A 17554-nucleotide genomic window follows, 5' to 3' on the forward strand; every position below is an offset into this window, starting at 1 on the left:
ATACCTAAACCAATAAGTATCTACTCCTTGTTACCACATTTGCTGGATTTTAATCAGGGTTTCCAGTGCCATTATATGGTATTTGTAAAGGACAAAATGCTGACGAACTACAGGTGACCCTTTCAAATACACTTATGCCTCTGAACCTACTGGGACTTTTCACTCCCTTTGTGAGAGCTGATGGTCTAGAAACAAAGAAATGCATGCATAAACATGATCCTGCAGTCTCACAAGAAATCAGGTTTGCTTCTGATACAGAAAACCAAAAGGGCATCATGCTTTTATTTATTATTCCATTGCAGATAAATAACCTAGCATGACAATCAAATCTCCACAGACGTATTGCATGAGTCACATCTTAACTGAAACATACGTTTGTCACCAATCATCTAGTTCCCACTAGCTGGAAAATTTAAACAGCACCCCCCATGTCACTTTTAATTGTGCTGCACATCACTAGGTTAGTAACCTTCACTTACAAATGTCAACTCAATTGGACTAAAGAACCCTAAATAATACGAATTTAGTATCACAAATTTAATATCAAGAAAAGAGACAAATATTTTCTTTAGAAAATATCTTCTACCTAATCTGAAGTTTATCCAGGCAAGGTCCATTTGTATACCTATGACAGGAAACTGTCTCCAAAATTTAATTTAAAGCATCAAATAACAGCTCAGATTCATTTTCACACTCGTGGTCTAGTTCTAGCTCATGCTTCCTTGTTGATTTTCAACTTCCCAAATTCTCATCCCCTTCTTCCAAAGTAAGTAAGTACCACATAACCATCACTGCTTGCAATTTACTTTTCTTATTTTCTTCCTTTGCAAAGCCAAGTTTAATCTCCTATCTCATTTCTATCTAAAACTCTGTGTTTCCACATTCTTCTGGGAAAATAAGCTTATCAAATCCTTGCTCAAGAATAGTTTTTGCTAAGCCACTAAGCTTCTGTTTGGATTTTTAACAGCTCACCTCTTTGCAGTTCAAAATGTAACTTATTTTTTAAAGCTGCTCTAAGACAAATTCCTCTTTTGGCTCACAGTCATGTTTCTTCTATCGCTTTATTCCAATAGCCCTGAATGAGTCTTAGCAGCTGTTTGAATATAATAATTCTTATAATGTGTCATTTGTGATGTATGTCCTTCCTGCAGAGTCCATCTGGCAAGACTGTTCTCTTAATAAATATCCCAAGAGCTATCTTTATTGTCCAAAATGATGTTACACAGCTCTCTCCCTGATAATAGCTATCTCTATTTTTGTATCATGCTATATTCACCTCAGATATTTTGAAGCAAGCTGAGAAGCTATAAAATAACTGCAGCACCAGCTGCTGTCAGGACATAGAAGGCTAACATTATATGTTGGAACTATTTTTCACACTATGAAGGCTTGTTTCAGCCACAGAGCAGCTTCACTGATTTCACTACCTACACATCCAAAGCTCCAGTGTTTTTACTACCAGCATGGATTAAATTGTGGATTTTACAGCTGGGAAAGTAGGGCTTTGTAAATGCAGATGCTTACTGTGGCAGGCTTTTTTAACTGCAATTGGTTTCTCCATAAAATCCTTGCACTCTACCACCTCATTTACCCTACCCAACAGCACACCAGTATTTGGTATGGATGTAGTTTTGTGTGGGAGTCGGCTTTAAAACCACGTACAGTGAAACAACTTAAGGACAAACCACATTAACACAATATTATAAATCCTGCATATCAAGTATCCAAACTTGCTATCTTCCATGTAAAGATTGCAGTCACCATGGCCGTCAGTTTGGCATTTGTTGAGTTCAGCTATCAGTATTTTAATTAGAAACGGTTACATGTTAGGAAGAGAAAATCCAGTGTATCAAGATTTCTGTTTGCACAAAAATTGCAATACAGGCAGCCTTAACTATTGCAAATTAAATTTCATCTGTTTCTTCTACTTATCTTAGTATTAGTTTAGGTCTAAAATGGAATGAGTTCACACTTGGAGGGGGTGGTGATGGGAGATTTGCTAATTGTTTTTATCTGTTCAAATCAACATGATTGCAACATATTTCTCAGGTAAGACTTCGTGAGAAAAACTGATCTAAAAGTGGAAAATCAAAGAAATCACAAACCAAGTCAGTAGAAACTTCTTTTCAACATGTCTTGCGGGTAGCTTAAGCTGCCACAACCCTTGTTTGACCAGAATCTGTGAAAACAGTTCAGATGATGCTATATGCTCTCAGGATATGTACATACAGAACCACATCAGTTGACACCAATTACCAAATGCAAAAGAAATAGAAGGAGTACAAAGATGCATCTTAGTCTTCACAGTTGCTGGATTTATTTTCCCATGTTCTAAACAGACAAAGGCTTCATGAAGCACATCAAGATGTCACAAAAGCTTTGTAGTCACTGAGAAGGAAGCTATAGCTGAATTTTTCCTACAGTTGAAAGCAAATAGTGCCATAATGAAAACAGATACCCTGCAGGAGGAAAACAAATGAGTACTACACTGACACCATCAATGACTCTTGTCAACAGCTTTTTATACAAATACCAAAGTTGTTGTGGGTTCTCCTGGCTTCATACTCCCACAGAACTAACTTCTGTAGTGGCTGGAAAGAAAGAGAGAGAAGCTGTTGCAGAAAAAAAAAAAAAAATAAAAAATAAAGCAAGCTTATCTATTCATTTAAATTATGCTTATTCTAAAATACTAGTAATCTTTACAAGTTATAATGCCCAAATAATGAAGCAAACCAAACAAAGCTTCTGGTCTCCCAGTTTTCTGTTTGTTTAGCCGTACATTTGTTCTACAAAGGTATTAGATATCCAGTTTAATTCTTTTGATTCAAGAAAGGTAAAAGTTCTTGACACAAGGTGGCAGGAGCTTCACAATTAAAATCATATCTAATCCATGCTCTAAGAACACATTGTTAATTGTCAGGACTGTCAACCATTTCAATGAGCCAGGATGCAAAGAAGCCTGCTTCACATGCGTGGGGGTTTTGTTTGTTTGTTTGAGTTTTGATCGGTTGGTTGGTTTAAGGTTTGCTTTATTTTTTGGCTGAAGGTTGTTTGGGGTTTTTTGTGTGGGTTTGTTTGTTTTCCACATAACAAGAAAATAAAAAAAAAAATACTGTTTAAAAAAAGCGATAGAAGAGCTCACAGAAGCCCTGTGGGCAGCAGCAGAAGTTGCTGCCTACTAAGTTTGGGAGTTTTAACTAAAAAGGCTTCCAAAAATAAAAGGAGTACTTAGAAAAATTGTTTTCCCACCCTGGATTCATTGCTATATAAGCACTACTTTGCACAATTCTCAAATTTCTATTTCTGCCACTTCCCACTTTGATTTTTCAGCAAGAACGTAGCAACTAGTATCTATTTAAGGTAACAGCTCCATTAGGTACCCGGGGCCATGCAGGACACCAACCTCCAATGAATGCGATGTTTATTCCTTGGCACAGGTTCCTGAGAAGAGCCAATCCTTTCATTTGGTACCAATGAAAAACCCAATTTAGAGTAAATCTATTTAGTCATCTTAACTTTGCTGCCTAATATCAGGGGGTTTTTTATCCCTGAGTTTCAAACACTTTGCTTTGAGTTTTGGGGGAGGGTGCCTGAAAATCATCATTGTCTCTGATCTGCCGGTGATGTCCAGGTAATCCTTGATCCATCCCTGAGTCCTTCTTATTCCTTCCTTTTCGTCCTTCACTGGAGCTCATGCCCTAAAATATTGCAGGTACCCTGGTTTGGGAGATGTTTTACCCCTGTGCTCACAGCAGACAGCTCTGCTGGTATAAGTTTAAGTACAAACATGCTTTGAATCTTGAATGGCCAACATTCATGAATGCAGCATTGCAAATTACATTTCTTTGCCTTAGCCTATGTAATATCTGTATTTTTACTGATTTTATTTTTAATGTTTTTAAACTTGTGTTTGCTCTCAGGATTATTTCAGGGAAATGGAAGATCATACAGCTCAGGAAGGAGTGTTTCATCCACTGAAGTCACTCACGCTACGCTATCAGCAGCAAGGAAGTTACTAGGTTACTAGGTGTGACCTTCAAGTTATAGTGTTCACTGGTGCTTAATACTGTCTCCACAGAATGCTTCAAATCTATTGTCACTTAAGAGCCAGATCATGGTCGCAGAGAGGATCGTATCTTTGGATTTTACTTATTTTTTAAACACAGAAGTGTATGAGAAAAGTTTCAAGTATTCTGTCTTCCACTGGCTTTAGACTTTCTTCCTACATAACTTTGCTTTAGAGCTCTTCTTATTTGCTACTGGTAAATGATGATTATTATAAATTGTGCTCAAGAAGTAATAAAATCCCAAAGATACTACTGCATAAACATCATTGAAATTGTACATAGTATTATTTATAGATTATAACTTTTTTTAACAAGATTAATTATATTTAGTTTCTGACAAATTCCATTTTTAGCTAGAGCTGAGGATATTGCCATTCTCCCTCCCTTTTTGTTCCAAGCAGCTATCCACCTATTTCCAGCAAAATCTTTCAGTTTTGGGAAACAGGCATTTCCACCAGAAAATCACTGTGAGTAGAAGATCTCAACCACCTTTAACAGCAGGCTTGTCAGCACACTTTAAGATACCGGAAGATTCTAAGATTGATTTTAATGTTAGTGTTCTGTTCTCTATTTAACACTTAAGCACACACACCCCCATTTGGGGTTGGGGTTTTTTTATGTCAATGTAAAATTCAATTCCATGGGGAAATCAAGTCAGTTGTTCTGTAATTTGCTGGTGAGCAGGACAGTAAATCAAGAAATTTGGGGTTGGGTTTGGGGTTTTTTTCAGTTTAACAAAATATATTAAGGTAGCCTAAGTTTTATAAAAACCTTTCCAATTCTAAGTGTCAATCCTGTAATGAATATTCAAAATGGAACAATAGCTTTTGCATTTATACACACACCTACTCAGAGTGAAAACTAGAACTAATCATTTGGAGGAAAATTCTCATTAAGAGAATCCACTTCCACTTGCCCACACTTCTTTCTTGGGCGGAAGCATACTCTGTCCCACTGCTCCTTCTCTCTATCCCACCCTCACCAAAGCAAACCGCTTCAAGTCAACTCCAGCTTACCTTTTTGGTAGTCAGTGAGAATGAGTAAGCTCAGACATCAGCCCTCCTGCCCTGCCTGCTTCTCTCGTCTTCCTCCCACATCTCACACACTGTCTCCCAGTCTGTGATCACACACGTGCATTGGAAAAGCAAGAACTGCCCTCAGATGAGTTGGGGTTTGTGAAGGTAAGGAGTTACCAGAAAGAGCTCACATTTTGGAGAGCCATTAAAGAGGTCTCATATATGTCTTTCTTGACAAGACTCGAGGTCAATGCTAGCAAAATATCAGTAGGGGATATAGGAAAAAAGTAATAAGCCAGTATTTATATCTTTTGGAGGTGATTCTTCACCAATATTCTTAATCTTATGCCTGTTTTTCAGCTCTGAAATGTGGTGGAAGCAGATGTGTTTCACTTTCTCCTCTCCTGCACAGAGCCTGTTTCAAGCCTCTGCAATGGTCCAGGGATTTTTACTAATCTATGTTTTTTGAAGCGGCCCCAGTGCCTAAGCACAAGAGCAGTAAACTAAATATGAGTAGGGCTACAGAAGGTCTAATATTGACTATTATACCTCCCTATACCACAGCATAGCTACAAATACAACAGACATTCATTATATGGTAGATTGCTACTGTATTTACACTGAAACACATTCACGTTCTTATACTAAATTGCTAAATAATCAGTTGTGTACGTGTCACTTTGTTAGCATTTCTTAAAGGATTATGTGATGACCTTGCTATGTATCTGCAACCAACTGTACTGGGCACACATACATGCAGAAACTATTTTCATACCTCAGAAGTATTATGAACCTAAATGTAGCATGGAAATAAATTGACTAGTTGTGCCTCTTGTCCAGACAGTGCTGAATAAAATGGAAACTAAGTGAAATTGGTTAAAGTCTGTCAAAGGCTTTCAGAGAAATTATTAAACCAAATCTAAAATAGCTAAAATTTGATACAAGTATTTAAGTCAGCTGCCTCAGAATCTGACATGAAGCACATGCATGTGCTCTGAAGCATCCAGAGCTGTGGGTAAATAAATGATCCTATATATAATTTTATTTTTACAGGAGTGTGGTTAAAAGACTTCCAAGTACCTTTGTCTTGGGATATCTTTGTTAGACCAGAAAATTTACTGTCTTAGGATACATTGTTTCTGAGGCACTTTACCATCTATACAATATATTGTATTGCTTAAGAACAGGTTTCTTTAATTGAGGAATTAGGCAGTAATCTGAATAAGGCAGTAGGTAGAAAATTACTGTGCTTCTATTGGGAAGATAGCTCCCTTGCAGCGATGAGAGAAAAATTACCATGGAAACCTTTTACTAAGATGATATTGAAGAGCAGCATGTACACTTACATTTGTCCTTTTGTAATAAGCAGCATTTTGTGATACAGGCTGGAGTGACTAAAAGGGCTATTTGCACAGCAAGAGGCTAGGACTTATTCATGAGAATTACTGCAGAATTTTGTTATGCCTCAGAGCTGTCCAGTTGGTAGTGTATGTTGTTACAGGAAAAGAAGTATTAGGAGATGGACCAGACAAGTGATTTTACCCCAACAGCCAGGAAAAGTCAACTTGATACACTCAGAGGAAAAATAGGTTTGTGAACCTCATGCTGCCATAGAATGATCTGCTTTTCAAATCAGTATGGACCAAGCTCATAAACTCCAGAGCAGCTGTAATACCTTCTTACCTTTCTTCATCTAAACACTAGCAAGACTGGTATTTAACAAGGGGAGCAGCACCTCTCTGGGGCAACGTTCCACTTCTGGTTTTCACAACGCAAGTAGGTCTCCTCAGACTCTGCACTGGGGTTTAATTACCCTTTACATAGAGTTATGTATGTGTTTACAAATATATCATATATGAAGACCCAGATCAAGAAATGTGAGACATCACTCATATCACTTTGACCACACTCAGTTCATGAAAGAGCTGTGCACAAAACCACAGCAGCACACAGGAAGGTATGTTGTCTTGGATCTTAGATCACAAGCCAGGACACGTTCCTTATTCTCTAAAGAATAAGCAGCAAATATCAACAAGCATCCTGGTTTTAAGTTTTTATCATTTTGGCATCTTCTTGTCCTAGTTTTGTATATACCTGCAACTACTTTATGCCCAACAGTCTTCTCTTTCTGAGCTTTATTCCAATATAATTTCTATTAGACCCAAGATCATAATTTGTTATTTGGTTGGTCATAAATGAATAACAAATTTTGTTAAACAACATGTCCTCCTTACTGGACACGTAGATGCATGGCAGCTAATGCCAATTATAAATACCCTATAAATTACTTTTGCTTTGCCTAGAATTTATAACAAAAATAAACCAATTCCATTTGAATAGCCAAAACCATTGTATCCACAGATTGGTTGCAGGCTTTCTTCTGCCGCTTTTATTCGTACATGCAACCATGATACCTATTACGCAAAGAAAAGTCTCTGTCTGAAGTCTGAATTCTCACAGTTCTCAAGTTGCCATTGCTTTAAGAGAGGAACTGTTGGGACTCAAGACTGTAGACTAAGCATCTAGCTAAGGCTGAAAAAAGCTTTCAATGAAGTGAAATTTTATTACTTAGTCTAATTCATCAGCATAGCAAAGATCTCTGTGGATATTTTGAACATATTCTCCAGTAATTGAAAAGTATTGTTACTGATTCTTTACCAAAAGGAAATGGTTTCACTAAAAGGTTTAAGAGTAACAAATCAAAGACAGCTGAACAGCTCTACTTCAGTCTTCCTAGTTAGTTATTCAGACTGAATATATTTCTGCCAGTAGTGCCCTTTGAAGACTTTCACTGGAGTTCACAGAAAAATGTACTCAGGAGTTCCCATCATGTATGTACAACTAACATAGATGAACTCAAAGACAGTTAAATGAAAGAATCAGATCTTGAATTACTGGGTCATACACTGTGGGAGTTGGAAGATTTCAAACACAGGTTAAGTTAAAACAGATTTTGACAAATTACCCTTTATATTACCTAGAGCAATGTAGAGAGAAGGATGTAGATTATTTATATTATTCACCAATAGTTTTGAATTGTAGGATTTTTTGTCTATAACAATATGGAGCTTATCTAAAACCACTCTCCCATGTCACTTCACTAAGTATCTAATCACAAAAGACTGAATCATCTCAGGCATATTACAACTGTCACTAACCTAGATCATATACTACATACCAAATCTAAAACCTATACTATAAATCAGTGCAGGTTCCACACAACTGACTTCCTATTCCTAGTGAAGAACTTAAATTAGAATAAGATAAAACCAGCATGAAATTGAACTGTAAAAATGCATTTTGAACACCGAATATTCAAGTCACAGAAGACAGGGAACAAAAGACATTCTGGTTTGGGGATTTTTGTTTGGGAGTTTTTTTGGGTTGGGGGTTGGTTTGTTGGTTTGGGGTTGTTTGTTGGGTTTTTTTTCAAAAGATAGTCCCAGACAGAAAATAGAATTTTTTATTTTTTTTTAAGTATCAGATAAACTATTTTAGCAAAGCATATGAAGTGTAGGATAGCTATTGAGAGCCTTAGGCAATTTACCAGTATAATTAAGTTTCCTGTGTTAGCAGACGGTACGTTCTTGTATTGAGAAAGAAAGTCTTTATCATAGCACACAATATGAAACAACACCTCAAGAATAAAAGACCTTGGCAAATATATTATTATCAGTTGTTCTGGTAACTATATGGCAGACTGTTCAGAGGAAGATTGGACAAAATGTTCATGCTTCCTTGATCTGCATCAGGTTAAATGTGATCTTGTTTGTTACCAGCATCATTTTCTACCTTGGAGACTGGCTTTACAAGTCATTATAAAACAGCTCTTAAAGGATCTGAAAGGCAAATCTCTGATTTGTTTTGAAGCTTTCTACAGACACACTCTTAAAGACAACTGTTTGAACGAGCCACATATGTCTATGGTTTAGATGATGCCAAATTATGTATACAGTGAAGTAGTAATTTGTTAGAAGTTGTTTTTGTTTAATTTGGATTTAGATTTTTTAACTATTTCCACACAGCATACATTATTCAGGAAATGACTTGTTTTCCTCTTCTGAAATAAACTGCCTGCACCTGATGATTGCATAAAAGCAAGTCAGGCAGCCAGCTCACAGATTATGTCAGTCCCATGGCCTGAATCTCCTGTAAGGCCTCCTAAGAGATTTTTAGAAATACTTCTTATTTTAATGCCATTTCCTCAGGGAATGAAGACTGAGTTCTTAGCATAATTTATGTGCTAAGATACCTGCAAAATACATAAACTAGATACTTAATTCTAGTGAATAATCTGAAGATTTTCTATATAGAATAGAAAATAATTCAGCAATACCTTCACTCAGTTATTGAGCAAACCAAAAGTGTTTCTCTGAAAAACTGATATTGTTTCATAAATCTATGTGAAGGTAAACTGATGGTATACACCAGCTCCCCCTCTAAACCCATTAAAATGGATAAAAGCTATAATTTGCAAAAAATGACACCCCTGGAAAGAAGTGTACTCCTGAAAGCCATGCAGATAGAGCACTGAAGGGCTTGGAACCCAAAGAACTTTTCTTAGTTCCACATAACTTCTAGTAAGTCAGCCATTTCTCTGATTAACAGTCAAAAATCAGTCAGAATTTTATCTATCATGATTTAACCTATGGAAACAGGTTAACAGACTAATTGTTTAAGGAAAGAATAGTAACTTTGCATCAGTTCCACGCAAATTTTAAAGTGAAATATAACATGAAGTTCTGCCAGACCAGTACATTTCCAGAGTTTAGCTTATTGTATTCTAGGTTATGTGTGTTTGCAAAGAAGTAGTGCAGGCCAATAGAAGCCAATTTGGAAAGTGACTGTGGTACAAGCCCCAAGAGTCAGGGATAACTAGCACTCTCAGAATTGCATCCTGTCCTTTGTCCTTCCTGAGCTCCAAAGCACAAAACACTTGTGCTTAGTTTGTCACATATTAAGCATTTAGGTTGTATTTATGTTTAAGAATATGCTTTGTTTTGCCATTGCTACATAAAGTTACTTTATATACTATACTCAACAAGCTCTTACCTCAGCCAACACTTCAGCAATACAGAGAGGTTCATTGCGCCAGTCGATAGTCCACCCAAACAGTTCTGTGATTGTCTTATTAAAGAGAAAAACAGTACAAACTGATCTAATAGATTAAGAATCAATCAATAAACCTCCATCTGCTTTAAATTATGTCTGTACCATCTCAATGGCAACATCACAGGGCTCAGAGCAGCTGTGCTTGAAGTTGGCATTAATTAAAACGACTCTCCTCAGTTATGTTCAATTTAAACCCCTTTCATCAGAAAAGTGTTTTACAGCCTAATAAACTGCTTCAGATCAGGTTGCAACTCTTCAGAAGAGACCAAGTAACTGATGCAATTGTGACTTTAGTTATCACTATGCAGCATAGTACCCTTTCGAGCAGCTCTTTGATTAAACCAGCCCCTTCTGTGTTTTGAAGGCTCTCCCTTGTGCACACACACATATGCTTGCACCAAATAGGCAAGTGTTTACCAAACTCTTGTCCAGCCCTCCAAGATCCAGAACTGAGAGGGAACGGCTTTTTATGACCCCTGAGATTCCAGTTTAATTCCCATATTGACATAGCACAATTTCAGACTCCTCGTAAAAGATGCTTTTATCTTTTCGGGTCACACAATGTTTGACATTTTCATGGCCAGAGTGAGATATACAGGTTCAGTTCCAATCCTCTACCCAAGAAACTCAAACATTACAGCTCACAAATGTTAAAAGGATGTACTTATACATTATATTTACTTTTTAACTCTAAAATTCATGAAGCAAAGAAGTCACACTTCAGAGCCCCTTCTTTCCTCCAACTAGAGCCTAGCTTGAGCAGTCCAATTATTTTTGCTTCTGACCTTCTGAGGTTTGTACTTACTGCAGCACTTCATCATAGTTCCTACACAATCAAGACTACCCTGTACAGCTTGGCTTATGGCCTGGTGGACAAGTAACTTAGTATCTAGGGGATGACGTTTTCAGTTCCTTTAGGAAAGGGATTATGTGGGGTTGGAAAAAAATTGAATCTGAGCCCCCATTGTTTTGGCAAATATATGCAGACCAGGCATCAGGACCTCCTGCCTCCCTTGGGGTCATACTTCAAGAAGAATGGACACTGGAACTTTTCTCACAAGGCCATAACCAAGCTCAAGATCACAACTGGAGAGGGTTGCTACAATCCAAGTGCAGAGGTTTCAGATTCATCACGACTTGTTTCCTAGCACTTGCATCTAGATAGTTCATTGCTCAGCCTGAAGGGCTTTTCAGCATTCTGAAGAGCACTGTAAACAAAGACAGCTATTGAACTCAAAGCCACAAAGTGGACTTTTGGGACTGGATGCCTGTTTGTTTTCCTTTAAACAAATATGCATCTGAGATGTAACCCACATTCTCCAGAGAGAGAAAGAAAAGTGCCACAGTATTGTCTTTGCTTGCTGTTATGCTCGAGTGCCCTTCCTTCCACTCAAAAGTCAAGAGGCTTAGACAGTTAATGCTCAGGTATCAAAAAGCTGAACCATGAGTATCGAAACTGTAAGAGTGATTTACAACATACCTGATATTCAGTGTAATTAGGAGCTGAAGCACCCATTAGCAATCAGAAAATGGACAAATTAGTTTGTACCTACACAGGCTAAAAATGTTACCATTTAAATATTACCATATAATGTTTTTTCTCCCCTTACCCTTGTTCCTAGGGCTAATATTCTCCCTTTCTTCTCCTTCCTGCCAGTTCATCCATAGAGGTCCAGTGCTGTCCTCTCTCAACAAGACACCCCTCATCCCTGTTTAGTTAGGGACTCAGCATGCGAGTCCAATGCTTTCATTTAGCCCAACATCAACTCAGGTAAAGGCAACAGCATCTGGTTTCCAGTTGAGTCTTCAGATGTCTGCCAGATAGCTACCTTTTTTTTTCCTCCCATAAAGAATATTTAGTTTCCTTTTCCCACATCCTCTTACTTATGTTGGAATGTTTGTTGTCTTCATACAAGAAGCAATAGTTTCTAAACAGCAGTGGAAATTGTAAAGCTGAGATGTTTTGTGTTGCTCTATCCACAGTACATTAATTGTGTCTGGTTTTCAGGTGAAATGCCACAAATTTTAAAGTACCACACATAATGTGGATGCTCCCAGCAAACCAGATATGACAGGTTCACCTGCTATTTGTGCTCCTGCACTTAGTAAAGTGATTTGATCTTCACCTCCTGCTTAGACTAATTAATGTGTCTTGTGGCAAGTACTTTGTCTCAGCATGGTCAGTTCCCTTCCAAATGCATTTGAGCTGTGAATTCTCAGGGACAGGAGATTTCTCTCTGTCAAAACCATGCCATTTAAAGCAGTTGAGAAGTGGCAGAAAGAGGGAAACAGAAGAAGGAATCGTTACCTTTTCTTTTTTTGTTAACTTTTGAATGCCACAGGAAGCACGGTTTCAGGTAAGCTTTCAGCAAAGCACGTACATTACCACTGGAAATTATTTTCTCCCAAGTAAGACCAGCCAGCAATATTCCCACACCAGCTAGCTTCCACTTGAAGTCACATTTGAAGCATCAGAGTTCCCTAGTGGAAGCAAGCTGAGCTTTTGCCTAGTTTACTGGATGTTTAATTTAGCAGGTCACTGCCACATCCAGAATAATCACCTTTCTTCCCACTGCCCCAGTTGTAACACTTTCATTGAAATCTGAAAACAAAACAAAATAAAACCAAAATAAACCTGAAGTAGTCAAGTTTTATTAAAAATTTGACAGGATTCTGAAGATGGAGAAGAAAGCTGGTATTATCTCTTCTGTAAGAATTTAGGGGATATTTGAAATTATTTTTTTTACAAATCTAAACAAGCCTATGATCTTCCCCTCCTCGCTGCTAGAACTATGCTGTTCTATGCCCATTTTCCACTATAGTGTGCAATACAGTCTTTTCGATCTGCAAAGCTGTGTTTGTTCTGCAGGTGACACATACAGTTCTCAAACTCCTGCATGCACTGTCTCAAATCCCTTGCATCAGAAACCACTCGTGCTGCAGAGTTTTTGTTATTTTGCCTAAACCCACTAAAAAAAGAAAATGCACACTTTCATTTGCTGTAATTGCTACAGGTGCTTCTTAAATAGTATTTTCTGGTGTGACTGCCTACTAAAGAAAAGGAAAAAAAAAAACTACAAAGCAAACAGATCTAAAATACAGAAAGAGCTATTGAAATCAATTTCAATAGGCTTCTCTAAAATTTTACATGAAGTTAAATGAATAGTACTACAAGAAGTAACCTGACAGTGGTCACATATCATGAACGGAAAAGCAAGCATATTTAAGTTTCATGATTTAATGCTGTGTACATGCACAAGGATAAGAAGAAAACAACAGCAGATAGAGTTAAATTACCGAACTGTGGGAGTGAATTTTTGAGGGAAAGAATGACCAAGGACCCCCGCAGGAGCTCTCTGGAAGCAGTGAAGGAGGTGAAAGCCCCAGTAGATGGCACTCAAAGCTACAGCACAACCCCAGAGCTTACAGAGGCCCTAAACGTGGTGCACTGCAAGCAGCGGTCAGCAAGCTGTGGGCAGAGACCCCAGCAAAGATTTGAGGGAGAAGACTTACTGGTGTCTGAGCTGCTGTGTCATGGCAGCCGGGCTGCAAAAGACCAAGACAGCTGCAGGTGGCATCCAGGTAGCAGGTCTGGAACAGTAATCTGCTCACTAGCTCTCAACAAGGGTAGATATATTTTTCCATTGCAGCTTAGACATCTTTAACTCCCTGGCCACTTCCCACCTCACCCCATAACTAGCCTCAAAACTATGGGGGAAATTAGGAGTTTAGCTTCATAACAGGTTTTAATCAAGGCTATATTGGAGCAAGGTAAAGAAGGCAGTGGATGAGAAATTTGGGGCTGTTCAGCCTGGAGAAGAGAAGGCTGCATGGAGGAGACCTCAGAGCAGCCTTCCAGTATCTGAAGGGGGCCTACAAGGGTGATGGAGAGGGTCTCTTCGTTAGGGACTGTAGTGGTAGGACAAGGGGTAATGGGTTCACACTTAAACAGAGGAAGTTTAGATTAGATACAAGGAAGAAGTTCTTTACAGTGAGGGTGGTGAGGCACTGGAATGGGTTGCCCAGGGAAGTTGTGAATGCTCCATCCCTGGCAGTGTTAAAGGCCAGGCTGGATGGAGTCTTGGGTGACATGGTTTAGTGTGAGGTGTCCCTGCCCCTGGTAGGGGGGTTTGACCTAGATGATCTTAAGGTCCTTTCCAACCCAAACCATTCTATGATTCTGTGATCATCCCTCAACAAGAGCTTAGAAGTAAGTCACAAGGCAGGGCAATTCTCAGTAATGAGCTTTGTTTCAAAAGTAAGGGGCTACTCCAGTTTAACCCTCACAGCCACAGAGCCAGCAGTGGCTCACCCTGACCAAGTGCCTAGTCTTGTAATCACTGCAAATAGAGATGGATACTCTGCAAGAAGCTCTTCTGCATGCATAAATCGCTGTGTGCAGGTACTGCTAATGTTTGCCTAAACTTTGTTCCTCCTTTTACTGCCTTTAGAGTTCACAGGATCCCTTAAGAAATATGAGGAAACAGGCTATTAAAACCAAGTCAATTAGTGCATTCTAAAACATACAAACTGTTTATATAGGTAAGCATAAACCCCCACAATAACTGAGACATTAATCCTTAATAAGACTTTTTTTTTTTTTCCTTTTTTAATCCATATCTCTCTTCCACCACAGGGAATATTACAGCTGCTCACAGCTACCAAGACTGAGCCTTTCCTTTTACAGAGCAGATGCTATTGGCACTACTGGGCTGAACCTGGAACTTCTTTACAGCTGGATCAACAAGGTTCATGAATATTCAGGCACTAAGGAATTTGGGCAGATATCCAAGTGGCAGGAACCAGCTGCTGAATCTAAAGCTCTCCCAGGTTTTTATGCTGCAACACAACTATTCAGATTGCTTTATGCTCTAACGTGAGCACATTAAAGGCTATGAAACAAAAAAAAAAAAAAATCCTACTCTTGATAAAAAACATGCAGCCATTATCAAAGCTACTCCTCACAGAACTGCACATGTTATCACCCAGTAGCTGCTACTTGACCCATCCCTTTGGATGAGAACTTGCTTTTGTTCTGCTCTTCCCCTCCTTGGGAGTAGTAATATGTGGGGATGGAGCTGATCAGAGGTTACTTTCTGAAGGGCTTAGGTCACAGTCAGCATTTGCTCTTCCTGCCTTAGCTCTGAGCTGGGCTGGGAAGCAGGTACGACAGCCACAGATCCAGGCATTGCTGTGGGAGGGAAGCAGAAGAGGAGGGGCGTGAGGGAACCGAGCTGCAGCCTCTTTGCCTCTGCTCCAAGCTCAGGGCAGCCTCATCATCAGTCCTTCAGGCACGGACTTTTTCTCTGCCACTTCTCCAGCACCAGCTGCTAAACCTGCAGTTACCTCTTGGATAAGACAAATTCCGCAACCCCCTTTTTGCCAGTTCCTGGAAGAATTTGCACTGGAGACAGAGAAAGTGTGCAAGAATCATCTGAAGAAAACTGCTCCCCAAAGATAAAACACAGAGCACTGCAAAAACCAAGCATTCAGCATCTGGCCACCACTAACAAACAGACCTGCTTCATAGCAGTCAGGGCTACAGTGACTGCACCCTGCCTTCCAAGCAGCCTAGCTACATGGAGGAGCAAGAAGACAACTTTATACTTTCCCTTGGAGCCAGCACCAGCAAGTGCAGCTTTGACACTAACCAAACAGGGGCTCCAACATGCTGGTCAGGAGCAACCAGGGGTGGCCCGGAAGTGGTGATTGTACCAGTGCTTTTTGGGTTGATTTTCCTCCTGGGAATGGTGGGAAACACATTGGTGTTGGTTGTTTTGGGACGTTTCCGGCCTAGGAGACGCCCATCACGCAGCGTTACCAATATCTTCATCCTGAACTTGAGCATTGCAGACTTCTCCTTTCTGCTCTTCTGTGTCCCCTTCCAGGCCACCATCTACTCCCTGCCAGAGTGGATCTTCGGTGCCTTCTTTTGCAAATGGGTTCACTACTTGGCTACGGCAACAATGCTGGTCAGCATCTTTACTTTGGTGGCTATGTCCATGGACAGATACATTGCTGTGGTCCACGCCAAGCGCTCGCACTACATCCGCAGCAAGCGCAACGCTGCCCTCGGTGTGGGTGCAATTTGGCTTCTGTCTCTAATCATTGCCATCCCTGTGGCCCAGCACCAGGCCCTCATGAGTGGTCATCAGCAAGCACCCAACAGCTCCTTCTGCTGGGAGCACTGGGCAAATGGTTCAAGAGCCAAGCAGATGTACAAGGTCACCATCCTGCTGGTGGGGTACCTCTTGCCCCTGGTGCTCATCACCTGCTGCTATGCCAAGGTGGGTGAGAAGGACGGGAGTAATGTTTTAATGGAGGGAAAGATCAGTCCCACACTCTTGGTGGCTTGGATGTGTACACTTAAGCTGCCCAGCCAATAAACAGTAGATACAATCATTTCCATATTCTTTCCTAGTATAGAAAACTTCTGAGTCAGGGGGAGGGAATGAAAACAGAACGAAATTACACCATCTCACAAACAGAATTACAACTGCTAAGCTGACACTCAGCCTGACACTCAAATCCTGTAGAGACTTGCTGGTTTTCCTATTTTTCAGTTTGTTCTTTCTTGATAACAAATGTTTGTTCCCGGCAAGAGATAAAATTAATGGAGGAAGAAACAATGGCAGAGAGAAACAGAAACAATATTAAAGACATCACCCCGATTTCTTTCTTTCTTTTCTTTTTTTTTTTTCTTCTTTTTTGGCACAGAGCTCAGACACTGTGTCTTGCAAAGACTTGCAAGAAGAGATCTTAGGATTAGTTTTATTCAGCAAGAAATGTCCTCCTTTCTTCTTGTGGATTGCTATAGCTCAAAATTTTTGTTTCCCCTTACTGATCTTTAGCATATTTAAGATTGATAGTAAGTCTGTGAGTTGTGCTAGCATGCAGAATAACTATTCTGTGAATTTTGAATTAATAACCTGTTGTGGAGTGCCAGGGACTGGACTTCATTGTCAGTAGTCAGTGGCAGGTCTACCCTCTTGGAAATAAAATGTTTTCCTATTTAATCAAGAAAAAGATTACTTTCCTTACTAATCTGTTCTGCTATCATTAATGCTAAGGACAGGACAATGCACTTTTAGGTTTAAGATAAAAATCTCTAAACCTTAGGCTTTGCTTGTCACAAGAAGAAAAAGCCACTAGAGCTCTTAACTCCTGTCCCTGTAGCTCCAGCTGTTTGTCCTCTCACTGCCGTAGGCGAGCACAGCATCAGCTGAAAGGTAAGCTTCATTTAATGATTGCATTAGAAAATTTAGTTTCTTAGCTTCAAAGGCTGGAGAATAGCCAGGTTAGTGTCATGCTGTAATCAGGTTTCAAAAGCTTGATCTAGATGTTGTTAACTGAGCATTT

The 17554-nt window shown here is 39.4% G+C and overlaps 1 protein-coding gene across 1 annotated transcript in view; it reads left to right on the forward strand.

Moving 5' to 3' along the window:
* The first annotated feature begins 15762 nt into the window (after window positions 1–15762).
* Window positions 15763–17554, forward strand: part of LOC104406481 (galanin receptor type 1-like) — an 11604-nt gene continuing 9812 nt past the window's right edge. Inside the window, exon 1 of the mRNA XM_010015465.1 lies at window positions 15763–16482. Coding sequence (XP_010013767.1) covers window positions 15775–16482 — 708 coding nt within the window. The 5' untranslated portion in view covers window positions 15763–15774. The remainder of the gene's footprint in view (window positions 16483–17554) is intronic.

This window comes from Nestor notabilis, unplaced genomic scaffold, assembly GCF_000696875.1.
Source record: "Nestor notabilis isolate BGI_N333 unplaced genomic scaffold, ASM69687v1 scaffold7495, whole genome shotgun sequence".
NCBI lineage: Eukaryota > Metazoa > Chordata > Aves > Psittaciformes > Psittacidae > Nestor > Nestor notabilis.